Below are 21,512 nucleotides of genomic sequence, written 5' to 3' on the forward strand. Positions count from 1 at the left end.
ATGGAAAAGGGATCAATGCAACAAGAAGAGCTAACTATCCTTATATGTACCCAATACAGGAGCACCCAGATTCATAAAGCAAGTTCCTAGAGACCTCAAAGAGACTTAGACTCCCACACAATAGTGGTAGACTTTAACACCCCACTGTCAATATTAGATCAATGAGACAGAAAATTAACAAGGATATTCAGGACTTGAACTCAGCTTCAGCTCTGGACCAAACGGACCTAACAGACATCTACAGAACTATCCACCAAAAATCAATATACATTCTTCTCAGCATGACATAGCACTTATTCTAAAATTGACCACATAATTGGAAGTAAAACACCCCTCAGCAAATGCAAAAGAATGGAAATCGGAATAGTCTCCCAGACCACAGTGCAATCAAATTACAATTCAGGATTAAGAAACTCACTCAAAACCACACAACTACATGGAAACTGAATAACCTGCTCCTCAATGACTACTTGGTAAATAACGAAATTAGGACAGAAATAAGTAAGTTCTTTAAAACCAACAAGAACAAAGACACATTGTACCAGAATCTCTGGAACAGAGCTAAAGCTGTGTTTAGAGGTAAATTTATAGCACTAAATGCCCTCAGGAGAAGCAGGAAAGATCTAAAATCAACACTCTTAACATCACAGTTAAAAGAACTAGAGAAGGAGGAGCAAACAAATTCAAAAGCTAGCAGAAGACAAGAAATAACCAAGATCAGAGCAGAACTTAAGGAGATAGAGACATGAAAAACCCTTCAAAAAAATCAATGAATCCAGGAGCTGTTTTGAAAAGATTAGCAAAATAGATAGACTGCTAGCCAGACTAATAAAGAAGAAAAGAGAGAAGAATCAAATAGACACAATAAAAAATGATAAAGGGGAGATTGTACAGGCGTGGTAGGTCACACCTGTAATCCCAGTACTTTGGGAGGCCGAGGTGGGTAAATTACCTGAGGTCAGGAGTTCAAGACTAGCCTGGCCAACATGGTGAAACCCCATCTCTACGAAAAATACAAAAATTAGCTGGGTGCGGTGGTGCATGCCTGTAATCCCAGCTACTTGGGAGGCTGAGGCAGAGAACTGCTTAAAACCGGGAGGCAGAGGCTACAGTGAGCCACTGAAGTCCAGCCTGGGCAACAGAGTGAGAGTCTATCTCAAAAAAAAAAAAAAAATCACCACTGATCCCACAGAAATACAAACTACCATCAGAGAATACTATAAACACCTCTATGCAAATAAACTAGAAAATCTAGAAGAAATGGATAAATTCTTGAACACATACATCCTCCCAACCAGGAAGAAGTCAAATCCCTGAATAGACCAGTAATAAGTTCTGAAATTGAGGCAGTAATAGCCAACCAACAAAAAAAAAAGCCCAGTACTAGACCGATTCATAGCCACATTCTACCAGAGATACAAAGAGGAGCTGGTACCATTACTTCTGAAACTATTCCAAACAACAGAAAAAGAGGGACTCCTCCCTAACTCATTTTATAAGGCCAGCATCATCCTGATACCAAAACCTGGCAGAGACACAACAAAAAATGAAAATTTCAGGCCAATATCCCTGATGAACACCGATGCAAAAATCCTCATTAACATACTGGCAAACCAAATCCAGCAGCACATTAAAAAGCTTATCCATGACAATTAAGGTGGCTTCATTCCTGGGATGCAAGGCTGGTTCAACATATGCAAATCAATACATGTAATCATCACATAAACAGAACCAATGACAAAAACCACGATTATCTCAATAGATGCAGAAAAGGCCTTTGATAAAACTCAACACCCCTTCATGCTAAAAACACTGAATAAACTAGGTACTGATGGAAGGTATCTCAAAATAATAAGAGCTATTTATGACAAACCCACAGCCAGTATCATACTGAATGGGCAAAAGCTGGAAGCATTCCCTTTGAAAACTGGCACAAGACAACTCCTATTCAACGTAGTATTGGAAGTTCTGGCCAGTGCAATCAGGCAAGAAAAATAAATAAAAGTATTCAAATAGGAAGAGAGGAAGTCAAATTTTCTCTGTTTGGAGATGACCTGATTGTATATTTAGGAAACCCCACTGACTCAGCCCCGAATCTCCTTAAGCTGATAAGCAACTTCAGCAGCCTCAGGATACAAAATCAATGTGCAAAAATCACAAGCATTCCTATACACCAATAACAGACAAACAGAGAACCAAATCATGAGTCAACTCCCATTCATAATTGCTGCAAAGAGAATAAAATATCTAGGAATCCAACTAACAAGGGATGTGAAGGACCTCTTCAAGGAGAACTACAAACCAACTGCTCAAGGAAATAAGAGAGGACACAAACAAATGGAAAAACATTCCATGCTCATGGATAGGAAAAAACAATATTGTGATAATGGCCATACTGACCAAAGTAATTTATAGATTCTACGCTGTTTCCATCCAGCTACCATTGACTTTCTTCACAGAATTAGAAAAAATACTTTAAATTTCATATGGAACCAAAAACAGCCCATATAGCCAAGACAATCCTAAGCAAAAAGAACAAAGCTGGTGGCAGGCATCACACTACCTGACTTCAAACTATACTACAAGGCTACAGTAACTAAAACAGTATGGTACTGGTACCAAAACAGACATACAGACCAATGGAACAGAACAGAGGTCTCAGAAATAACACCACACATCTACAACCATCTGATCTTTGACAAATCTGACGAAAGCAATGGGGAAACGATTCCCTACTTAATAAATGGTGTTGGGAAAACTGTCTAGCCATATGCAGAAAACTAAAAATGGACCCCTACCTAACCTTATACAAAAATTAACTCAAGATGGATTAAAGATTTAAACGTTAAGACCTAAAACCTTAAAAACCCTAGAAAAAAACCTAGGCAACACCATTCAGGACATAGGCATGGGCAAAGACTTCATGTCTAAAACACCAAAAGCAATGGCAACAAAAGCCAAAATAGACAAATGGGATCTAATTAAACTAGACGTTCTGCACAGCAAATAAACTATCATCAGAGTAAACAGGCCACCTACAGAATGGGAAAATTTTTGGAATCTATCCATCTGACAAAGGGCTAATATCCAGAATCTACATGGAACTTAAATTTACAAGAAAAACACAACCCCATCAAAAAGTGGGCAAAGGATATGAACACTTTCAAAAGAAGACATTTATGTGGCCAACCAACATGAAAAAAAGCTCATCATCACTGGTCACTAGAGACATGCAATCAAAACCACAATGAGATACCATCTCACGCCAGTTAGAATGGCAATTATTAAAGTCAGGAAACAACAGATGCTAGAGAGGATGTGGAGAAATAGGAACACCTTTACACTGTTGGTGGGAGTGTAAATTAGTTCAACCATTGTGGAAGACACTGTGGCGATTCCTCAAGAATCTAGAACTAGAAATGCCATTTGACCCAGATTCCATTACTGGGTATATACTCAAATTATTATAAATCATTCTATTATAAAGGCACATGCACAAGTATCTTTATTGCAGCACTATTCACAATAGCAAAGACTTGGAACCAACCCACATGGCTGTCAATGATAGACTGGATAAAGAAAATGTGGCACATATACACCATGGAATACTATGCAGCCATAAAAAAGAATGAGTTCATGTCCTTTGCAGGGACACAGACGAGGCTGGAAACCACAATTCTCGGGAAACTAACACAGTAACAGAAAACCAAATAACCCATGTTCTCACTCATAAGTGGCAGTTGTAATGAGAACATATGGGCACAGGGAGGGGAACATCACATACTGGGGTCTGTCGGGGAGTCGGGGACAAGGAGAGGAATAGCATTAGAAGAAATACCTAATGTAGATGACAGGCTGATGGGTGCAGCAAATCACCATGGCTATGTAACAAACCTGTACGTTCTGCACATGTATCCCAGAACTTAAAGCATAATAATAATAAAAAAGATTTGCCTATAAAATAACTTGACTATGAGGGAATAGAGGTAAGGAATGGATTCTAGTATGTTCATATAAATGAGCAACTACTCTGTGTCTACTTCTTCCTAAGCTGGCAGATACGCAAAGTTGGTATCAAAAATCAGCCCCTACCCTTAAGGAATTTATATTATGATTTGGAAAGTAACATATAAAACAATTCATTGTGAGCACTAATGTTACAAGGAGCAGTAGTTTAACTGGACATAAGAAATGCCTGTCATTTCTTTTCCTATACCCCAGTCCTTGTTTTAGGGAACCTCTCATGCCCCCTTCTCATAATCCACTCCCTCAGCCCAGTCGACTGGGCAGAGGACCATAGGATACCAGTTGCCAGGCCAAATTGACTACACTAGGATGGATAGCTTGCCCATACTGGTTCAGTTACTTTCCCAGAGAATGTTCTGGAACTCCAGGGACTCTTGTTTATCTCCATTTGCTGCTTGAACTGTCAGATGATATAATTAGGAATGGGTGAAGGACAAGTAAGAAAAAAAATCTTTTTTTTGAGATGGAGTCTTGCTCTCTCGCCCAGGCTGGAGTGCAGTGGTGCGATCTCGGCTCACTGCAAGCTCTGGCTCCCGGGTTTATGCCATTCTCTTGCCTCAGCCTCCCAAGTAGCTGGGACGACAGGTGCCCGCCACCATGCCTGGCTAATATTGTTTTGTATTTTTAGTAGAGACGGGGTTTCACCGTGTTAGCCAGGATGGTGCCTATCCCCTGACCTTGTGATCTGCCCGCCTTGGCCTCCCAAAGTGCTGGGATTACAGGCGTGAGCCACCGCGCCCAGCCAGAAAAAATTTTAAAAAAGAACAGAGATGCAGAAATAAGATATAAGCCAACAAGCAGTCTCAAAAAAGGTGTGAGAAGAGCTGTTTCGGTCACTAAGTGGCTGTTTTCACTCTCAGGTGACTGTACTTTCCTTCATTTTAACCCTATAATAAATCCCTGTCCTATCCAGTAACATAAGCTTTTACTTAAGTTTGTTGGGGTGGGAACTATTCTTGCAAACAAATGATTCCTAAAACAAAACAGATGCAGAGGAAAAGGAAAGGCATCTTGACATCAGGTAAGAGCACAACCAAAGATACTGTGGTAGAAGAAGAATGTGCCCTGTAAGACAATGCAATGTAAGGGGAAAATGCAGAGTTAAAATGGATGATCTGAAATATATGCAAGATTATGGAAATCTTAAAACCAGAGGAATTTGCCATGGATACTGTCATTACTAGGGATTCATTATAGGTTCTGGAGTAGAGCCAATTTTATCATAAAAGTGGTATTTTAGGAAGATCATTCTGTCAGTGCTGCATAGGAAGAGAACCCTCAAGTCATGGGGACGGGCAAATTATTAGAGTAATCATGGTGTGGGATGGAAATAGAGACTGGCTGGAAGTTCACTTTAGAGGAAGAAATGACAAAGGAGCCTTCTGAGAAATGTTAGCCACGTGATAAGGTATACTCTACACACCAGGTGAGAGAAAGGAACTGACTATAACTTACAATTCTATATTAGGAGGTAATGTTAAAAAAATTTCACTCATGCCAAGATCATAGAAAATATCCAAAAGATTTCTACTAGTTGTATGTTTATATTATGCTTATTATATAATACAAAGCATTCTATGTTACATAGCACAATAGCTATAATGAGAGAATTATGCTTAAGGCTGATGAACAGGCACCATTAACAACATGTTTATTTAAAGAATACTGATGCAATAACCTTGAAACTCAAACCTGAAATACAATTTACCTATAGTGGAGCATGAAATTGGCTGTGCATTGCTATTGCCTGCTGAAGTTTCTCTTCCTTGGCTCTTCTACAGTGGCAAATCTAGAAAATAAATTTTTAAAAATACCAGTCACTTTTACAAAGATATGCCTATTACTTTACTTCCTACAGTATGACAGGAACCTTTTAACTTGTTGGCACTATTTTATGTTTTGAATGTTGAAGATAGCTAATAATTCAATAGCTAAAATTATTAGATTATGAGCAAATTCATTTCATTAGCACTAATGTTACAAGGCGCAGATAATAGTTTGAATGGGACAGAAGTGCCTGTCATTTTGTTTCCTGCACGCCAGTCTCTGTTTTAGGGAACCTCTCATGCTCCCTTCTCATAATCCACTCCCTCAGCCCAGTCGACTGAGCAGAGGACCACATGACACCAATTCATTCTGAATTAGCTAGTAATCTAATAATTGAATGTTGAAGATAGCTAATGTTGAAGACAGCTAAGACTTTAAGAATCAAAAAAACCTCTTGCTTGGGAGACAGCCTTTGCCTGCAAGCTTCTAGAATGTAAAACAAACACTGATCCTTGATATCAATTATCTGACTATGTAACTTTAAATATCTGTGTTTTAAAAATATGGATGTAAATTCTGCTGTTAACCAGGAAGATTAACAGATACAAGCTTCAAGGCACAGTTATATATCATTAAAGAGTAACGGACCAGAAATCAATGCCTTACTAACACTATAACCATGTCAGTCACTAACATCTCTGAACTTCAATTTCGCCTCATGAAAAATGGGAATGATAAAATCCACCCCATCTGCCTTAACAGGAGTGTGTGTTTGTGTGTGTGTGTCTCACAGATGTTTCATAAAGTTTACTAATGAAATATTTTTAAAATGTGATTATTTCAGACAACTTACGTAAATATTTTGGACTGTATTAAAAGGCAACAAACTATTAAGCAGACTGTTTTGGATTTTTCTTTAAATATAACAAATATCAGAACAGAACAGGAACTGTGTCTCAATTTTTAAAAATTATTTTATAATCCCTATAGATCATTCTCTCTTTCAACAAGTGGTAAAACAAGTCATTAAGGAGTATGTTTCAACTATTCGGACTAGATTTACCAGCTGTATTACACAATGATATAGATATTACCATTTCTGAAACAACTATTTTATTTACCTGCTTGTATACTCAGATAAATCAAGTCTAAAGTGATAGGAGGATGATGCTATTATTCTTACGAGGCTTTTCAGGTTCGTCTCACAGCACTCAAAACTCCACTTCAGTAACGTGCTAATGTTTTTCACTCATGAGTCTGCTAAAGTAATTTGATATTATGCTGTCAAAAAAATTTTTTTTTTCCAGATCAGCACAAAGTTTATTAGCAATTTCTGCTCAGACGAGCCCCTTTCTGACCAGGACTGTTCCTCTGACATACCAGACAGGGAACAGCCACACATACAGGCCCTCACTCTCATTTACTTCTCAAGTCACATCAAAAGGACATCTTAGAGCAATGGCACTTGCCCCCCATGGGGTTCCCTGGGAATAGCTAAGGTGTGTGGCTGTCCAGAGTTCTATGACAGACCTTCAAAGTTTTAAGTTCCAGGTACCTGGTTTTTGCCCAAGTCCACACCCAAGAAATAGAAACCTTCCTTTGGGGTAAATAATATATTGTACAAAAAAAGGGAGATGACAGCATAATAGAGAAATAGCTAAGACCCAGTGCTTCTCCTCCCTATAAAAATACCAAACTTTATCCAATACTTGTCCTCAATTGACGAGTATTACATACTGTTCTCTTTTCCATGAAGCTACTGAGAAAATCATCTATTTCCATCTTTCCCTCCAAGAAGTCTTCTGCAATATTATCAGATTCTTCCTCAGCTTCATGTGCAGCTACTTTCAATCTTGCCTGTAGGGCACTTGCACTACAGCTCTGAAAAAGAAAATCAGGCACTACTTTAATTTATGATACTCACAAGAACTCCTCACAGGGAATGGAAGGAAAGTAGTGGTATGGAGAGGCAATTTATTATGTGCCCTATATAGCCTCTTTTTGAGAAAATCTGCTATCTTATAATGACCCACCCAGGTCCTTAGCTACTGGCTGCAAACTATTAAATGAGAGAAACGGAGAAAATCATTGTTCTCTCCTAAGGATTTACAAATTAAATCACTGTGGTAGATATCTGCTAAGGAGACTCTCCACTAATGACCTCACCTCCTGGCATTCCTGCCCTTGCATAATCCCACCCTTGAGTGTGGGCTGAACTTGATGACTCATTTCAATGGAATAAGGCAAAAATGATGGGATTAAATTTCACTAAAGCAATGAAAGACTGGTACACAGAAAACTGTAAGATACTGCTATAAGAAACTGAAGACATAAATTACTGGAAGACATCCCATGTTTATGGGTTGAAAGATTTAATATTCTTGAGAAGACATTACTAATCAAAGCAACCTACAGACTCGATGCAATCCCTATCAAAATCTCAATGGTATTTTTTGCAAAAATAGAAAAACCCATCCTAGAATTCATACGGAATCTCAAGAGATCCCAAATAGCCAAAACAATCTTAAACAAAGATGACTAATATTTCCTGATTTCAAGTTACTACAAAGTTACAGTAATCAAAACTGTGGTACTGGCATAAAAATATAAAGAACAATGGAACAGAATAGAGAATGCAGAAATAAACCCTCACATAAATGGCCAAATGATTTTCAACAAGGGGGCCCAGTCCAGTTAATGGAGAAAGGAGTCTTTTCAACAAATGGTGCTTGAAAAAACTGGATATATCGACAGGCAAAGGAACAAAGTTGGCCCCTTACCTTACTTAAATACAAAAATTGATCCAAATGGATCACAGACCTAAATGTAGGTACTAAAACTAATGGCCATCCTGCTCAGTGTGGTGGCTCATGCCTGTAATGCCAGCACTGTGGGAGGCTGAGGCAGGCATATGGCTTGAGCCTGGCAGTTCATGACCAGGCTGGGCAACATAGCAAGATCCCATCTCTACAAAAAATACAAAAATTAGCCAGGTGTGGTGGCACACACCTGTAGCCTTGGCTACTTGGGAGGCTGAGTCAGGAGGATCACTTGAGCCTGAGAGGTCAAGGCTGCAGTGAGCTGTAACTGCGGCACTGCACTGCAGCCTGGATGACAGAATAAGAAAAAAATAAAATAAAATAATGGCCATCCTAATGCATGTGGGGTAGTATCTCTTTGTGACACATCATACACAAAAATGAACTGTAATGCACCATTTTCTTATTGCCCTCGCCAAAACTGGTTATCTATCTTTACAAGTATGGCTCACGTGGATGTTTTATTTGGCTATTATGTGCCAACCACCGAACCAGGTACATAATAGGTACTCAATAAATATTTAATGAATAAGTAACTGGAAACTTTTGAAAATATGTTCAGCTTTACCATAATTTTTTTAAAAGCCAAATAAAACATCCACATGAGCCATACTTGTAAAGATAGATAACCAGTTTTGGCGAGGGCAATAAGAAAATGGTGCATTACAGTTCATTTTTGTGTATGATGTGTCACAAAGAGATACTACCCCACATGCATTAGGATGGCTATTATTTTATTTTAGGAATGAAACAGAACAGATTCCTCCATCACGGAACAACGGTCTACTGAAAGTGGATTCCATATGTTAGAGTGTAGAAGATTCATCATCCCCCCAAAAATTGACTGAGAACATCTAGAAAGAAACCTAGGAATCAGTGTTTGGTGTGTGTTTGTCTTTTTTAAGTGTTTCAAGAATTGCTTCCAGCAATTCTTATATGAATGTTTAAGGATCAGAGTAACTGTTAAAGCAGAATCTTTATTGGACATTTATCTTTCTCCTTTTGTCAGTTTCCTGTTTTTTTCCTTTTCTAATAGACCACTGGCATTAGTATTTGTTGTATATGCTAAAGATATCTGTACCTTTTTTAACTTCACTTTTGATTTCATGATTTTTTAATATATCCAAATTTTCAATCTGTATAGCTAAATATGTCGAGTTTTTCCTTTATACTCATATCTGTTTTATTATGCTTAGAAAGACTTTTCCCACCATAATCTTAAAGAAAAAATCCTAGAAGCTAGTTGACTTTTTATGGTTTCCACTGAAGTTGTTTATCTGTAATACCTTTCTGTGTATTGTATGATACGATGATCTAGCCTTTTTCTAAATGGATACTAAATAGCCAGTTTTATAATTTACTGAATCCTCAATTTTTTCCAACTGATTTATAGAATAAATTATTCTATTCCATAGAAATAATTTTCTCTTCCTATAAAATTACTATACTGTTTTAAATAATGAGGATTTACAGTGTATTCTGACACTGGGAAAGGGAGTTTTGTTCATTTTTTCTTTTTGTTCAAGCTCTTCCTGACTACTTTTACTTTTACCCAGCTGAAAAAATAAAGTTTCAGATGAACTTTTGAATAAATCTGTTAAGATTTAAAACAAAACAAAACAAAACAAAAAAACAAAAAACCTCTTGGCATTTTGATTAGAACTGTATTAAGTTTCTAAGTTATTTTGGGGAGAATGAAATCTTTTTAATACTGGATCTTTCATTCAATGAATATATTCTATGCTGCTCTAAACAGTCTTAGAAAACAGAAAACTCAACTCTTCTTTTATTGAATGCCAATTCAATAAAGGTTCCTAACTTACTTCATTGGGTTCACTTCTAAGTACTTTACAGTTTTGTTTAATGAGTTGTTTTCTGTACTTCATTTTGCAGTAATTGCTGCAGCAAACAGGAAAAAGTTTCTCAGTTCTCTAGAATTTTTGATTGTTTATTTTTGGTAAACAACTGTTTCATTTCTTATTTTATACTATACCACTTTTTGTGGTCTTGTTGCAGTACTCAGAACCTCCCAAGCAATGTTAAACAGCAGTGATCATGAGGCATTACTCTCTTATTCCTCACATTAATAGGATCCTAGACATGTTTAGTCATTAAGTGTGATGTTTACTGCTGGTTTCTAGTATTCTTTTTCAAATAAGAAATTTCTAGTTTTAGTTTACTATGAGTTTATATAAAGAATGATGTTGAGTACTATGAAAGCTTCTTCAACATTTACAAGGTCCAGTATATATCTAACAGTACTTCAGTTGAGTCTCACAGATTTTCTGTGAAGGAGGACTGCTTAGGTTAGACTCCTAACTAATGTTTCTACTTGTATGACCTCAAGGAAGTTATTTAATCTCACTGTGCCTGTTTCCCTATCTGTAAAATGGGAAAAAGTAACAATACCTATTTCACAGGACTTGGTGTAATAACAGGCCATATATGTAAATAGCTTCATGCAGCACAAGACATATTAATTGCTCAATGTTAGCTATTATTTCCTTATTCTGACAAATGACCATATTATCTGAAATCATTATAAATTTATATTCTCCTTTACCATCTTTTTTGCTGTTGTTGGTTTATATCTATTTTATGTTTTATTTCACTGACTTTATCCAAAGTTCCTGATGTTATAGGAAACAGAGTATTAACTATGAGGTTACTGGTATAATACAAAGATTATGTCCTCTGTTTCCTTTTCATTTTTAAAGATTCCTTTTTTTCAGAAATATAGGTTGAATTTTATAAAATTCTTTCGATTTTCACATAACTGGATTTCTAACAAAACTTATTTGTAGCAGATAATACTATATATTTTTCCTATATTATTCTTTTTAATTTGCAAACTTTTCATTTAAGGTATTTGTAGATAAGTTTACAAGTGAGTCAAAAGTTTTTGTTGTTGTTGTTGTTGCTAGGTTTCACTACAGGGGTTGCAATGGTTTCATAACTTACTCAGAAAAGTTATTTGTCTGGGCCTGTCATAATTTTCTTTTGGAAACAAAGACGCTCTTACATGAGCACAAATAATGTATGATGCCTCATCGAGAGCAGTTCATCTACGTTTAACGGTATCATGTCTTAAAAGGTCAGATACCTCATAAATGGTTTCTGATGATAATGAAAATAAGATCATGACTCATGCACATAAGATTAAAAAAATCTATGGCAAAGGAAAAAAACTAAACAGTCTTACCTCACTAAGTTCATGCTGCCTTTGCATCTTCTTTTCGAAAGTAGACTTCATTTGTGTAAGCAATTCATACTAAAAGAGAAAATGAAAAGGATGTTTTATTCTATTTTTAAATTATATACATTTCTACAAAATGATCACTAACTCACCTTATCTAAAACAGTTTGCCTTTTGGCTTCCAAGCTGGGCTCCAAAAGGAGATTTTTTCCTGTAAGATAAATCTCTAGATTACTTCTAGGTAAAGATCAGATTTTTTTCAGGAAATGTGAGCTGAGGAGAGGGAAAACATACTTGCTAGTTCCTCAATACTTTTTACTAAGTCATCTTTGTCAGTAATAATTTGTTTTAGTTGAGGCAAAGTCAGAAACTGTTCTAGTAATACCTCCTCTTGTTCATTCATATCTGTGAGTTGTGTCACACTAGAAACACAAAAGAAAAAATGTTAATAAATATCAGACATCAAGTTTTTCTCCCTGACAACTATTTACAATTTTTCAGCTTTATTTTGGTTGATAGGGTTCTAAATAATTTTTACATATACACCTAAGGCTGCCAATTTTAACCTTAAAATCATATAAAACATCAACCACAATGGAACATAAAGCAGTCTGTAATATATTCTCAACAGAATCTGTAAAAGTAAATTCTGGTCCAATGGATATGTTGATATATCTCCTCTCTTTAAAAATCACAACTGTGGGGAAGTGTTCACAGTTATCCAGTGACCTGAAATTAAAAATAAAGTCAACTTAACTCAGGTAAAGAAAAATGTATGAAACTAAGAGCTTATTCAGCTTAGGTTTCTTAAAATAGGACAGCAGTAATACAGTTCAGTATTTTTTTCTTGTTCTTAATTCTGTTTAACTTAATTGCTTGAGAATATCACTTATTTCTTAAATTTCCCTGATAGGAACCAGACTGACTGATATATAAAATTTAAGCTATTTATTTCTTCCAAGCATAATGTTGAACATGCTAGTACTATAGTAAATTCAGATGAGTAAAAGTTCACAGACAAGCTAGCATTAGAAGAAAATCTTCCTAGTCATTTCATTGTATGTATTGAGGAGAGGTAAACAGAACTGAAAAGAGGCCAGAGTAGTTACTGTAACATTTTGGCTTGTGAAAAACTTTTATGGGAAACTATTCTATCTAGTCAGCTTTAGACCAGGTCAGTGCATGATTCCAAGGATGTGTTGGCCAAAATGCAGTCAGTAAAATCTCCCAAGACTCTACAAGTTACATAGTCTCTGCTAGTGCATAATGTCAATTACTGTAGGACCAGTAAGATAGGGTGCATAAGCAGTCACAACTCCGTTTTAACCTCTCTGCCTACTTAGCTTACAGATGTGTGGCTATCACAATAAGAGTTATAGATACGTTTATGTGTGTTTATGTATATGTGTGTATAGATATTCATAAAATATTTAAAGAAGAGAAATAATGGAGGGCTAAACCAAAAACAAAAATAGTTATCTGTAGGGTGAAAGAACTAGGTGGAGCGGATATGGATGGAAGCAAAAACTTTTCTGAACGTATCTTAGTTTTGACTATGGAGCCATATAAAAACGTTGGATAATTTAAAAATAAAGAAGAAAAGAAAAAGCAGTCTTTAAAATTCCGAGAAAATGGACTGCTTTGAAAATAAGTAAACCTGTATATTCTAAGTTATATCAACACCCAGAGAAAAATTATTTGAAGAGATTAAAAAAACAACAACAACAGTATATTCTGGCATGTCATAATCCTAAAGATGACAGAACTGTAAAAAACAAAAACAAAAATTTAACCTGCATTCAATAATCTTAGGAACAATACTGGTATTGTTATTTTGGAAAAGAACAAGGGCCCTTCAGAGAAATGGCTGACTCTAGGTCTGGGAGAAGAAATGTTCATGATGAGCCCATTGCATCTTCAACTTTGCCAGAAACAATACAGAAGGCAACTTGAGTTTCTCACCCATCAGAGCAACTTTTGGAGATGGATAGCACATCAACTCATTATTGTGAAAGCTGATACTATAAGGGGAAAAATTAAGCATTTTTCTTGGTCCTGTATGAAGCCTATTTTAGTATAACTAAATATGTAATTGATTAAGTCAGGTTCTTCATAGAGTAATTCTGGTTAATAAATTCTGGTGGTAATGATAAAATTATTAAATCATATTTACGACCCTTGCTGAATTAATGATGGTCAATGATTTCAGGTGCTTTAACCTGATATAATCTTAATGTCACTAAAAAAAGGGCAACCAGACCTCACTGCTGCCTCATGGGATGTAATAGGAAGCATGCACTAATTATGACATATGTATTGGCAAAAGAATTGAACCTTGTCTACTTCTAGCCACCAGCAGCATAGACTATGGGAAATAGTGAAACGCCCTTCAATGGTACCACAAGGAGGGAATAAGGAAAAAACAGGATATGGAAGATTTCATAGGACAAATAACCAATTTAATAAACACACACTATGTCTAATATATATGTATGCATATATATACATGGATATGTATTTATTTCCATATTTGTGTACATATATATGAGCATATGTAAATACAAATATGTATATGTCGAAGTGTGTGTGTGTGTGTGTGTGTATGTGTGTATAAAAGAGAAAAGTTGGGGAGAAATGGTTCATTATTAAAAGAAACTTAAGAGATCCACTATCCAAATGCAATAGGTGGAACCTGTTTTGAATCCTGATTCAAAGAAACTACCAACAAAAAGATTAATTACTGAGACACTGGAGAAAGAAGGTAATATTAAAGAATTACCATTGTGTTAGGTATGATGATGATGGTGACTGAGGTTATGGTTTAAAAAAAGGAAAGAAAATCCTTACCTGGTAGAAAAATTTACTGAAGAATTGATGGGTAAAAAGGATGTATTATCTGGGATTTGCTTTAAATAACGGTGACTCATACCTATAGCCCTCCAAGAAAGCTGGACAGGAGGAGGCATGAAGCACGGTGAGCAAAAGGGTTCATGGCTACTGTTGCCACATGATGGATACATGGTGGCTCATTATACTAGTTTCTTCACCTTTTTTGTATTTTTGATGTTTTCATAACAATTATTTAAAAAAATTTAAAGCAAAAAAGATAACTTTAATAAATTAGAACTACCTTATGGGTTATTGTAACCATTACAATGCATATTAACCTTTAACACGCATGCAGTATATTGCAAATATTCATTAATTTATTATAACAGAAGATAATAAATCACTATTTCCTTAAAATGACTGTAAAACACTGGTGCAAATAAATTTAAACTTTTTAAACTATAGGATTTCTCATGGGTACCTGGCTATACACCTTTGATGAGATATATCCTAAAGAAAAAAAGAACTGCAAAAAAAGAAAAAAAAAGTTTAACTGCATTCAGTAGTCTTATTAATAAGAGCCTTATGAGTATCATGAACTCTCAATGGGGGTATAAAGGGTGCAATGCTTCCCAAAACTGGCCAAAAACCATTTTCTTCATGAAGCATTTTAGAGAAGCAAAGTTCCATGAAAAATGGCACCTTAATTGAAAAAAAGTTTGGCTCTGTAAAAACATCTAATACTTTATAACTTTATTTCTCTATATGTAAAGTTTATCTACTAAAGGAACAATGGGAGGTCTAAAACAGGCCAAGATATATTTTGAAACTATCAGGAATAATGTATTCAAAAATACTTTTCAAAGAATGCAGGCCACATGAGAGAAAGGATCTTGTTATCTTGGTAACTATTTACATCATTATAAAAATCCTATAAAAATCCGAGTATGTACTAGTTACTCAATAAATACAACCTATAGGACCTAAAATTGATTTTTAAAACTTTCCCACTAAGACAACTACAGTACTGTCTAGGAATAGTGAAGATTTTAAAATTTAATTTAATATGGATATGAAATAATGATCTGGTGTATGCTTACAAATAAAACAGACAATGTCACCAACTTTACTCTCCAGGTTTACCTTAGTTCTGAAAGTTCTGGAAATGCATCAGGGACATCTGGCATCTTGTAACCAAAACCATTTTGGCTTGTCTAAAGAAAAGTTTTAAATGATATTAAATTTCAGCCATTTTTTGACTGCTCTCAATTACTAATAAATGTAATCTTTAATGTACTATATCGCATAACTGTTTGCATTATCATATTTTCATCTTCACATCTCACACTGCCTTAGTCTCCCCTTCTTCCTGCAGTCTATCTTTTTTTCAGTGTGGTATACATAGGATTACTTTTTTTTGTTGCTGTTGAGGGCCATGTGAGTACCTGTGTTAGGTAGAGAACTTGTAGTTCTCTTTCTTGTCTAAGTATATGGCTGTAGATTTCACTGGTATATATGAATATTTCTCTCAAGTGAAAGGCATTAAATATAGAAAAGCAATAATTTGGCAACAGTCTGAATAGTTACATGCCTCAGTCAGATGAGACGGTAGGGTAGATGAGTAACTGAGCCATGTTTGATATATATGACTTTTTATCCTTGAGGACCCTTGAAAAGCCCTCTTGTAATTCTGTTCATACTACTAACTGTAATTTGTTCATAACATTCATTAACACAATAAATGAAAGGTTTTGGAAAAAACCAAGTCCACTTGGGTCTATGTATTCTAAATGATTATAAACTCTGAAATTAGTAATGTTGGATATAGTATGGTTTTATACTTGAGTAATGCTATGGGTGATATTTACTGAGGGTTGTAATTGAAAGGCTTTATACTCCTTTAAATGTTTTATGCCGAAAGTATTAGTCTCTTCCTCAGTAACATTCCACATAGCAACAGTTAAGAACAGCTTAAGAACATACAAGTTTTTAAGCCAATGGAACACTTGAAGTCCTCAGCATACATTAGCAGACCCATCATGTGACATCTGCTGCTCCCACATGATCATTCTTCTGCCTTTGCCCACACTCTATATGTCAGCCAGAGAGATCTACTATAGGCAGCTTCACAAAAATGCCATCTGCTTTATACCTCAATGCCTTTGACAATGTTACGGCCTCTCAAAGAATGCCTTATGTATCCCCTTGTTATTCTGGCAAATTAATAATGATCTTTCAAAATCTGGCCTCGAGCATAATAAATGCATGCATTTGTTTAGCTGCCTCATTTTTACTGAGTACCCAATATATTTATCAGTACGTTTGAGGCACTAAGAAAGTGGTGAAAAAACCCAGAATCACATTTTTTGTAAAGGTAACCTACTAGTTCTACCTTGGTCCCTAGGAGCACTGACCATTCCCCTAACTGTGTCTCTACCAAAACTCTAGCTGTGTCTTCTACTACACTAGAATTATAAGCTCCACACTTAAAATTATTATTTGTTGGTTACCTCTCTGTTACTTGAATTGAAAAACGTGATTTAATCTTTTCATATTTTGTCTAACTTATTGTCTGGCACACGGAGGCATGTAATGTGTGTTGACTGAATGAATGTTTCAGTGGCACAAAATATAGATAACTGACGATACCAACCGGTATTGAAGCATCCATTGTGGGAATGGGTAATGGCAGATTTGAAAGGACACCAAATGAAGGAGCGGCAGGCTTGGCTGTGGTATAACTTGTTGTTGAAGAAGAAACAGTGTCAGCAACAGATAAAGAAGTGATATTCCTGTTTGCTTCTTGTGGAGGATATGGAGGAAGAAATGGAAAACCCTGAGAAGCATAAGGAGGCATCCCACTTGGGTTACTGTATAGACTGAAGAGAAAAAGAGAAGATCATTAGATTAGATTTTATGGATACAACATGTCAAATTATTTCTAAATTGCTCTAAATAACAAAGGTCAAGCACTATATAGATGAAATCTTATAATGGCAGGTGATATTTATTAAATTATATAATGGAATTAAATATTATATAATATTTAATATATAAAGTGATATATATATAAAAAGTGATAAAGTATGACCCCCTTCCAAAAAAAAGAATTGTAGAATTGTGGTTTCTACAAAAAAGATGATGAATGCTTTAGAAAGCAAGCAATTCAACTTGTGAGAGTAGAAATGGATAGACAGGCCATTTTTGAGTTTTCAGCATTCCAGTGGTATCAATCAGTATCTCCATAGAGGGAATGGAGAGCAATATTTAATCCAGGACATTTATTGAAGTAGAGGCTAACAGCTTTCTCCGTATTTGTCAAAATCTGACTGAAAGTCAAGACTGCTTTTCTAGAACATTTTAAAGTAAAATTAAGTATGCAGATGAGCTTTTAAAATGTTGAAATATTAAAAACAGATGGATATATAAACATGCATGTATATTAGAGTTACATAGCATTATGTACTTGGGATTCAATCGTAGAACAATGTAGTCAATGTTTATTTTTGCAAGATAACAAATATTTTACATTTAAAATATTTTTCCCCTTAGCAAAGTTTAGAGAACCAGATCATAAAAGCATTAGAGTAATTCAGACCTAGATGCAGACTGAAAATCATCTAAATACAATATATGCATCATACAGTGAGTTTATATGGATCAGGCACTCTAGTGTAAAGGATAAGGGCCTTACAGTTATGTTTTAAATATTAATATACTACTACTAAAATGTTTCCCTTTATGTTGAAACATGTTTCAAAATGTAAAATTTTTTATGAGAGTACTATTATTTCATTTAATGATAAAACCTGAGTTGGAAATTTTGTGGGAAGAAAACATTTTTTTTTTTTGAAATGTACATGAATGACACTGAAGTGTATATGGAAAAATAAGCCAGAGTAGAAAGAAAAAAGCCTGAAAAAGGAAGGTACAGAAATATTAGCCCTGTAATAAAGCAAAACAAATCATAAAACCCTAATAACACAACAAAATTTAAAGCATAGTACTACTGAATGGACAGGTAGATCAATAGAACCAGATATAAAATCCAGAAAAAGCTCAAACACCTATAGGAATTGGGATATAATAAAGATAGAATCTCAAATAAATGAAAAATAGAACAGTCAAAAGGTAGTATTGAGACATCTGCCAAAAAGAGGTTGGAGTCAGATCCTCATTTTTACAATAGTGTAACAATCTAATGGATCACAGTTTAAGTTTTTTTTAAAGAACCTCAGAAGAACTAGAAGACATCATCAAAAAATTATAACCTTGAGGCAGGAAAGGACTTTCTGTGAACCCAAATTCAGAAGCCATTACATAAATAATGATAAATCTGGCCGGGCGCGGTGGCTCATGCCTGTAATCCCAACACTTTGGGAGGCTGAGGTGGGTGGATCATGAGGTCAAGAGAATGAGAATCCTGGCCAACATGGTGAAACTCCGTCTCTACTAAAAATACAAAAATTAGCTGCGCATGGTGGCAAGTGCCTGTAGTCCCAGCTACTCGGGAGGCTAGGGCAGGAGAATTGCTTAAACCTGGGAGGAAGGGGGTGCAGTGAGCTGAGGCTGTGTCACTGCACTCCAGCCTGGCGAGACAGCAAGACTCTGTCACACACACACACACAAAAAAGAGAAAATAATAAATCTGACAACACCGAAAAAAATGTACATGACAAAGTCCTTTATGAAACAAATAGCAAATTTGGGGGAAAACTTCTATCACAGAGAGAGGTATAATTTCTCTAATACATAAAGAATTCCTATAAATTGATAAAAAGACAAAAAACCCAAGAGCAAAATAGAGACTAGGATAGTATATACAGATTACAGAAAAGTAAAAGAAAAAATCTCTGAAGTACAGGAAAAAATGTTCAGTTTAGCTATTACTAGTAAGATAAATAGAACTAAAATTATACTAATGTATTGTTTTCTGCCTATCAATTGGCAAAGATCCATTTGATAACATACTATTTTGGCAAAGGGTATTGGGAAATAGGGATTGTATAGGAACAGAAACTGGTACAACTACTCTGGAGGGCAAGTTTGCAGTATTTGTCAAAACTACAAACGTGCATTACACTTCTAGAATTTATCCAACAAGTAAGCTCACATTTAGGCAAAATATTATATTAAAGATTATTTACTGGAGCAGCACTGACAGCAATGAAGAAGGATGGGTTTTTTAGGGAAGATTAGAAAAAATGAAAATATCTGTCAAAGACTTGCTAAAGAAATTATAATACATCCATAAAACAAATACTTTGTGGCCATAAGGAATAATGAGGAAGTGCCTTAGTACTAACATGAAAAACTTTCCAAAGCCTTATCATTTAGTGACCACCCCCCCTGCAAAAAAAAAAAAAAAAAAAAAGACAAGGGCATAATATGCTACCATTCATACAAAAAAAGGGGGAAAATAAAATATTACACATATTTTCTTGTAGATGAATACAACAGCTCAGGAATTATATATACACAAACCCAAACAAATAACTTGAGATGTTAATGAGGAAAAATACTGAGCTGCAAGGGAAAAAGAAGTGGCATGGAGATTTTCACTGTATACTCCTTTATACTTTTTGAGCCAGGTAAATGTATGACCCATACAAAAAATTAAGTTTTCTGATCGACTTGTTCATTTTAAAAGATGGCTCATTTTTATCTTAAAATTACTTTTATCTAAAGAAATCAGTGATATGTATGTGAATATAACAAGCTATTTAGAAACAATATAACCTACATGAGAGAGTATTTATAATATCTGTGAATTTAAATCAATAATTCTGAACCAATCTGCTTTGTTTTGAACTCAGTAGCAGGTACAACCCACAAAATAAGAAATGCATCAAACTTGATTTTTAATAATGTGTACTATATCCCGGAACTTATCTGAAATGAAAACAAGTAAACGTGTTGGTTTGTATTTTCAAATAAGGTGAATGAGTTTATATCCAACCCTATCACTACAGAAGATAGGAAGTATGGTTTTTGAATATACTTTTTATCTGAAAATAAGGACTGAGGACTCTAGAACATAGATAACAGAAAGACAAAGATGAAGGGAGAGAGCTGAGGTACCTGGAAGTGGAATGCTGCTATGACAACAACAACAACAAAAATCTAAAATGTGGGAGGAGCTTTTGGACCAAGCAGAGGTCTAGGCTGGAAGTTCCCTCAGAAGATTACGGAGGACTAATGGGCCTCAAAGAGGCTGTTAGGAGGAGCCTGGTGGGCCTTTGAGCAGATTGTCATTGCAAGGAGAACTTTATATTAGTGGAAAGTTTACCAATACTGTTGCCCGCAATAATATGGAAAACAGAAAATGTACCTAGTGAAATGGATGATCCAGCTAAGGAGATTTCCGGGCCATGCTGAAGGTGCCACCTGATTTCTAGCTGCCTGTAGTATAAAATGTGAGAAGACAGAAAGTAAAGAACTGCGAAATATAAAAGATGAGATTTCCTGGATTTGAAAATAAATTTCTCTCTCATTCCTAGCTTCCCTAAGATTCTCAAATTAAGAAACATCTCTAAAGCAAAGTTCAAACCCAGCATGGGCTAGAAGATCCTTTGTTAACACCTCTGAAAGAGCCAAGGCAGTGCCTCAGAGAACTGTCGAGTAAGAAAAACAGCCATTTAGGGCTTCAAAGATTCTTAAAGACATTGTCTCTCAGCAGCCTCACTGGAAGCCCAATAGCATATTTGGCAGAGCTTAGTGGGTGTTGCTTTTGTTTAATGAAATGAATGAAAAATGGATTCATAAGAAAATCATAAGGATTTTAAAGGAATTGTGTCATCTTGGGTCTAAAAGGGACAGAGAGAGTACCAAATGAAAAAGAGGCTATCAGACCCTTAATTTCTATAGGCAGGAAG

At 35.5% G+C, this 21,512-nt stretch overlaps 1 protein-coding gene across 6 annotated transcripts in view; it reads right to left on the reverse strand.

Moving 5' to 3' along the window:
* Window positions 1-21,512, reverse strand: part of LOC105463739 (VPS37A subunit of ESCRT-I) — a 53,482-nt gene that overhangs the window by 5,718 nt on the left and 26,252 nt on the right. For 5 of the 6 annotated variants that reach the window (XM_011711010.3, XM_011711009.3, XM_011711011.3 and 2 more), the window contains 7 exons: window positions 17,291-17,516; window positions 15,781-15,851; window positions 12,103-12,230; window positions 11,961-12,019; window positions 11,815-11,883; window positions 7,531-7,674; window positions 5,735-5,815 (listed from right to left, as the gene is read on the reverse strand). In XM_011711010.3, the coding sequence (XP_011709312.1) occupies window positions 5,735-5,815; window positions 7,531-7,674; window positions 11,815-11,883; window positions 11,961-12,019; window positions 12,103-12,230; window positions 15,781-15,851; window positions 17,291-17,516 (778 nt within the window). Of the gene's footprint in view, window positions 1-5,734; window positions 5,816-6,914; window positions 7,054-7,530; window positions 7,675-11,814; window positions 11,884-11,960; window positions 12,020-12,102; window positions 12,231-15,780; window positions 15,852-17,290; window positions 17,517-21,512 lie in introns of all 6 variants that reach the window. The other variant, XR_976488.3, reaches the window with a different exon arrangement.

The sequence above is a fragment of the Macaca nemestrina genome, chromosome 8 (assembly GCF_043159975.1).
Source record: "Macaca nemestrina isolate mMacNem1 chromosome 8, mMacNem.hap1, whole genome shotgun sequence".
Taxonomy (NCBI): domain Eukaryota; kingdom Metazoa; phylum Chordata; class Mammalia; order Primates; family Cercopithecidae; genus Macaca; species Macaca nemestrina.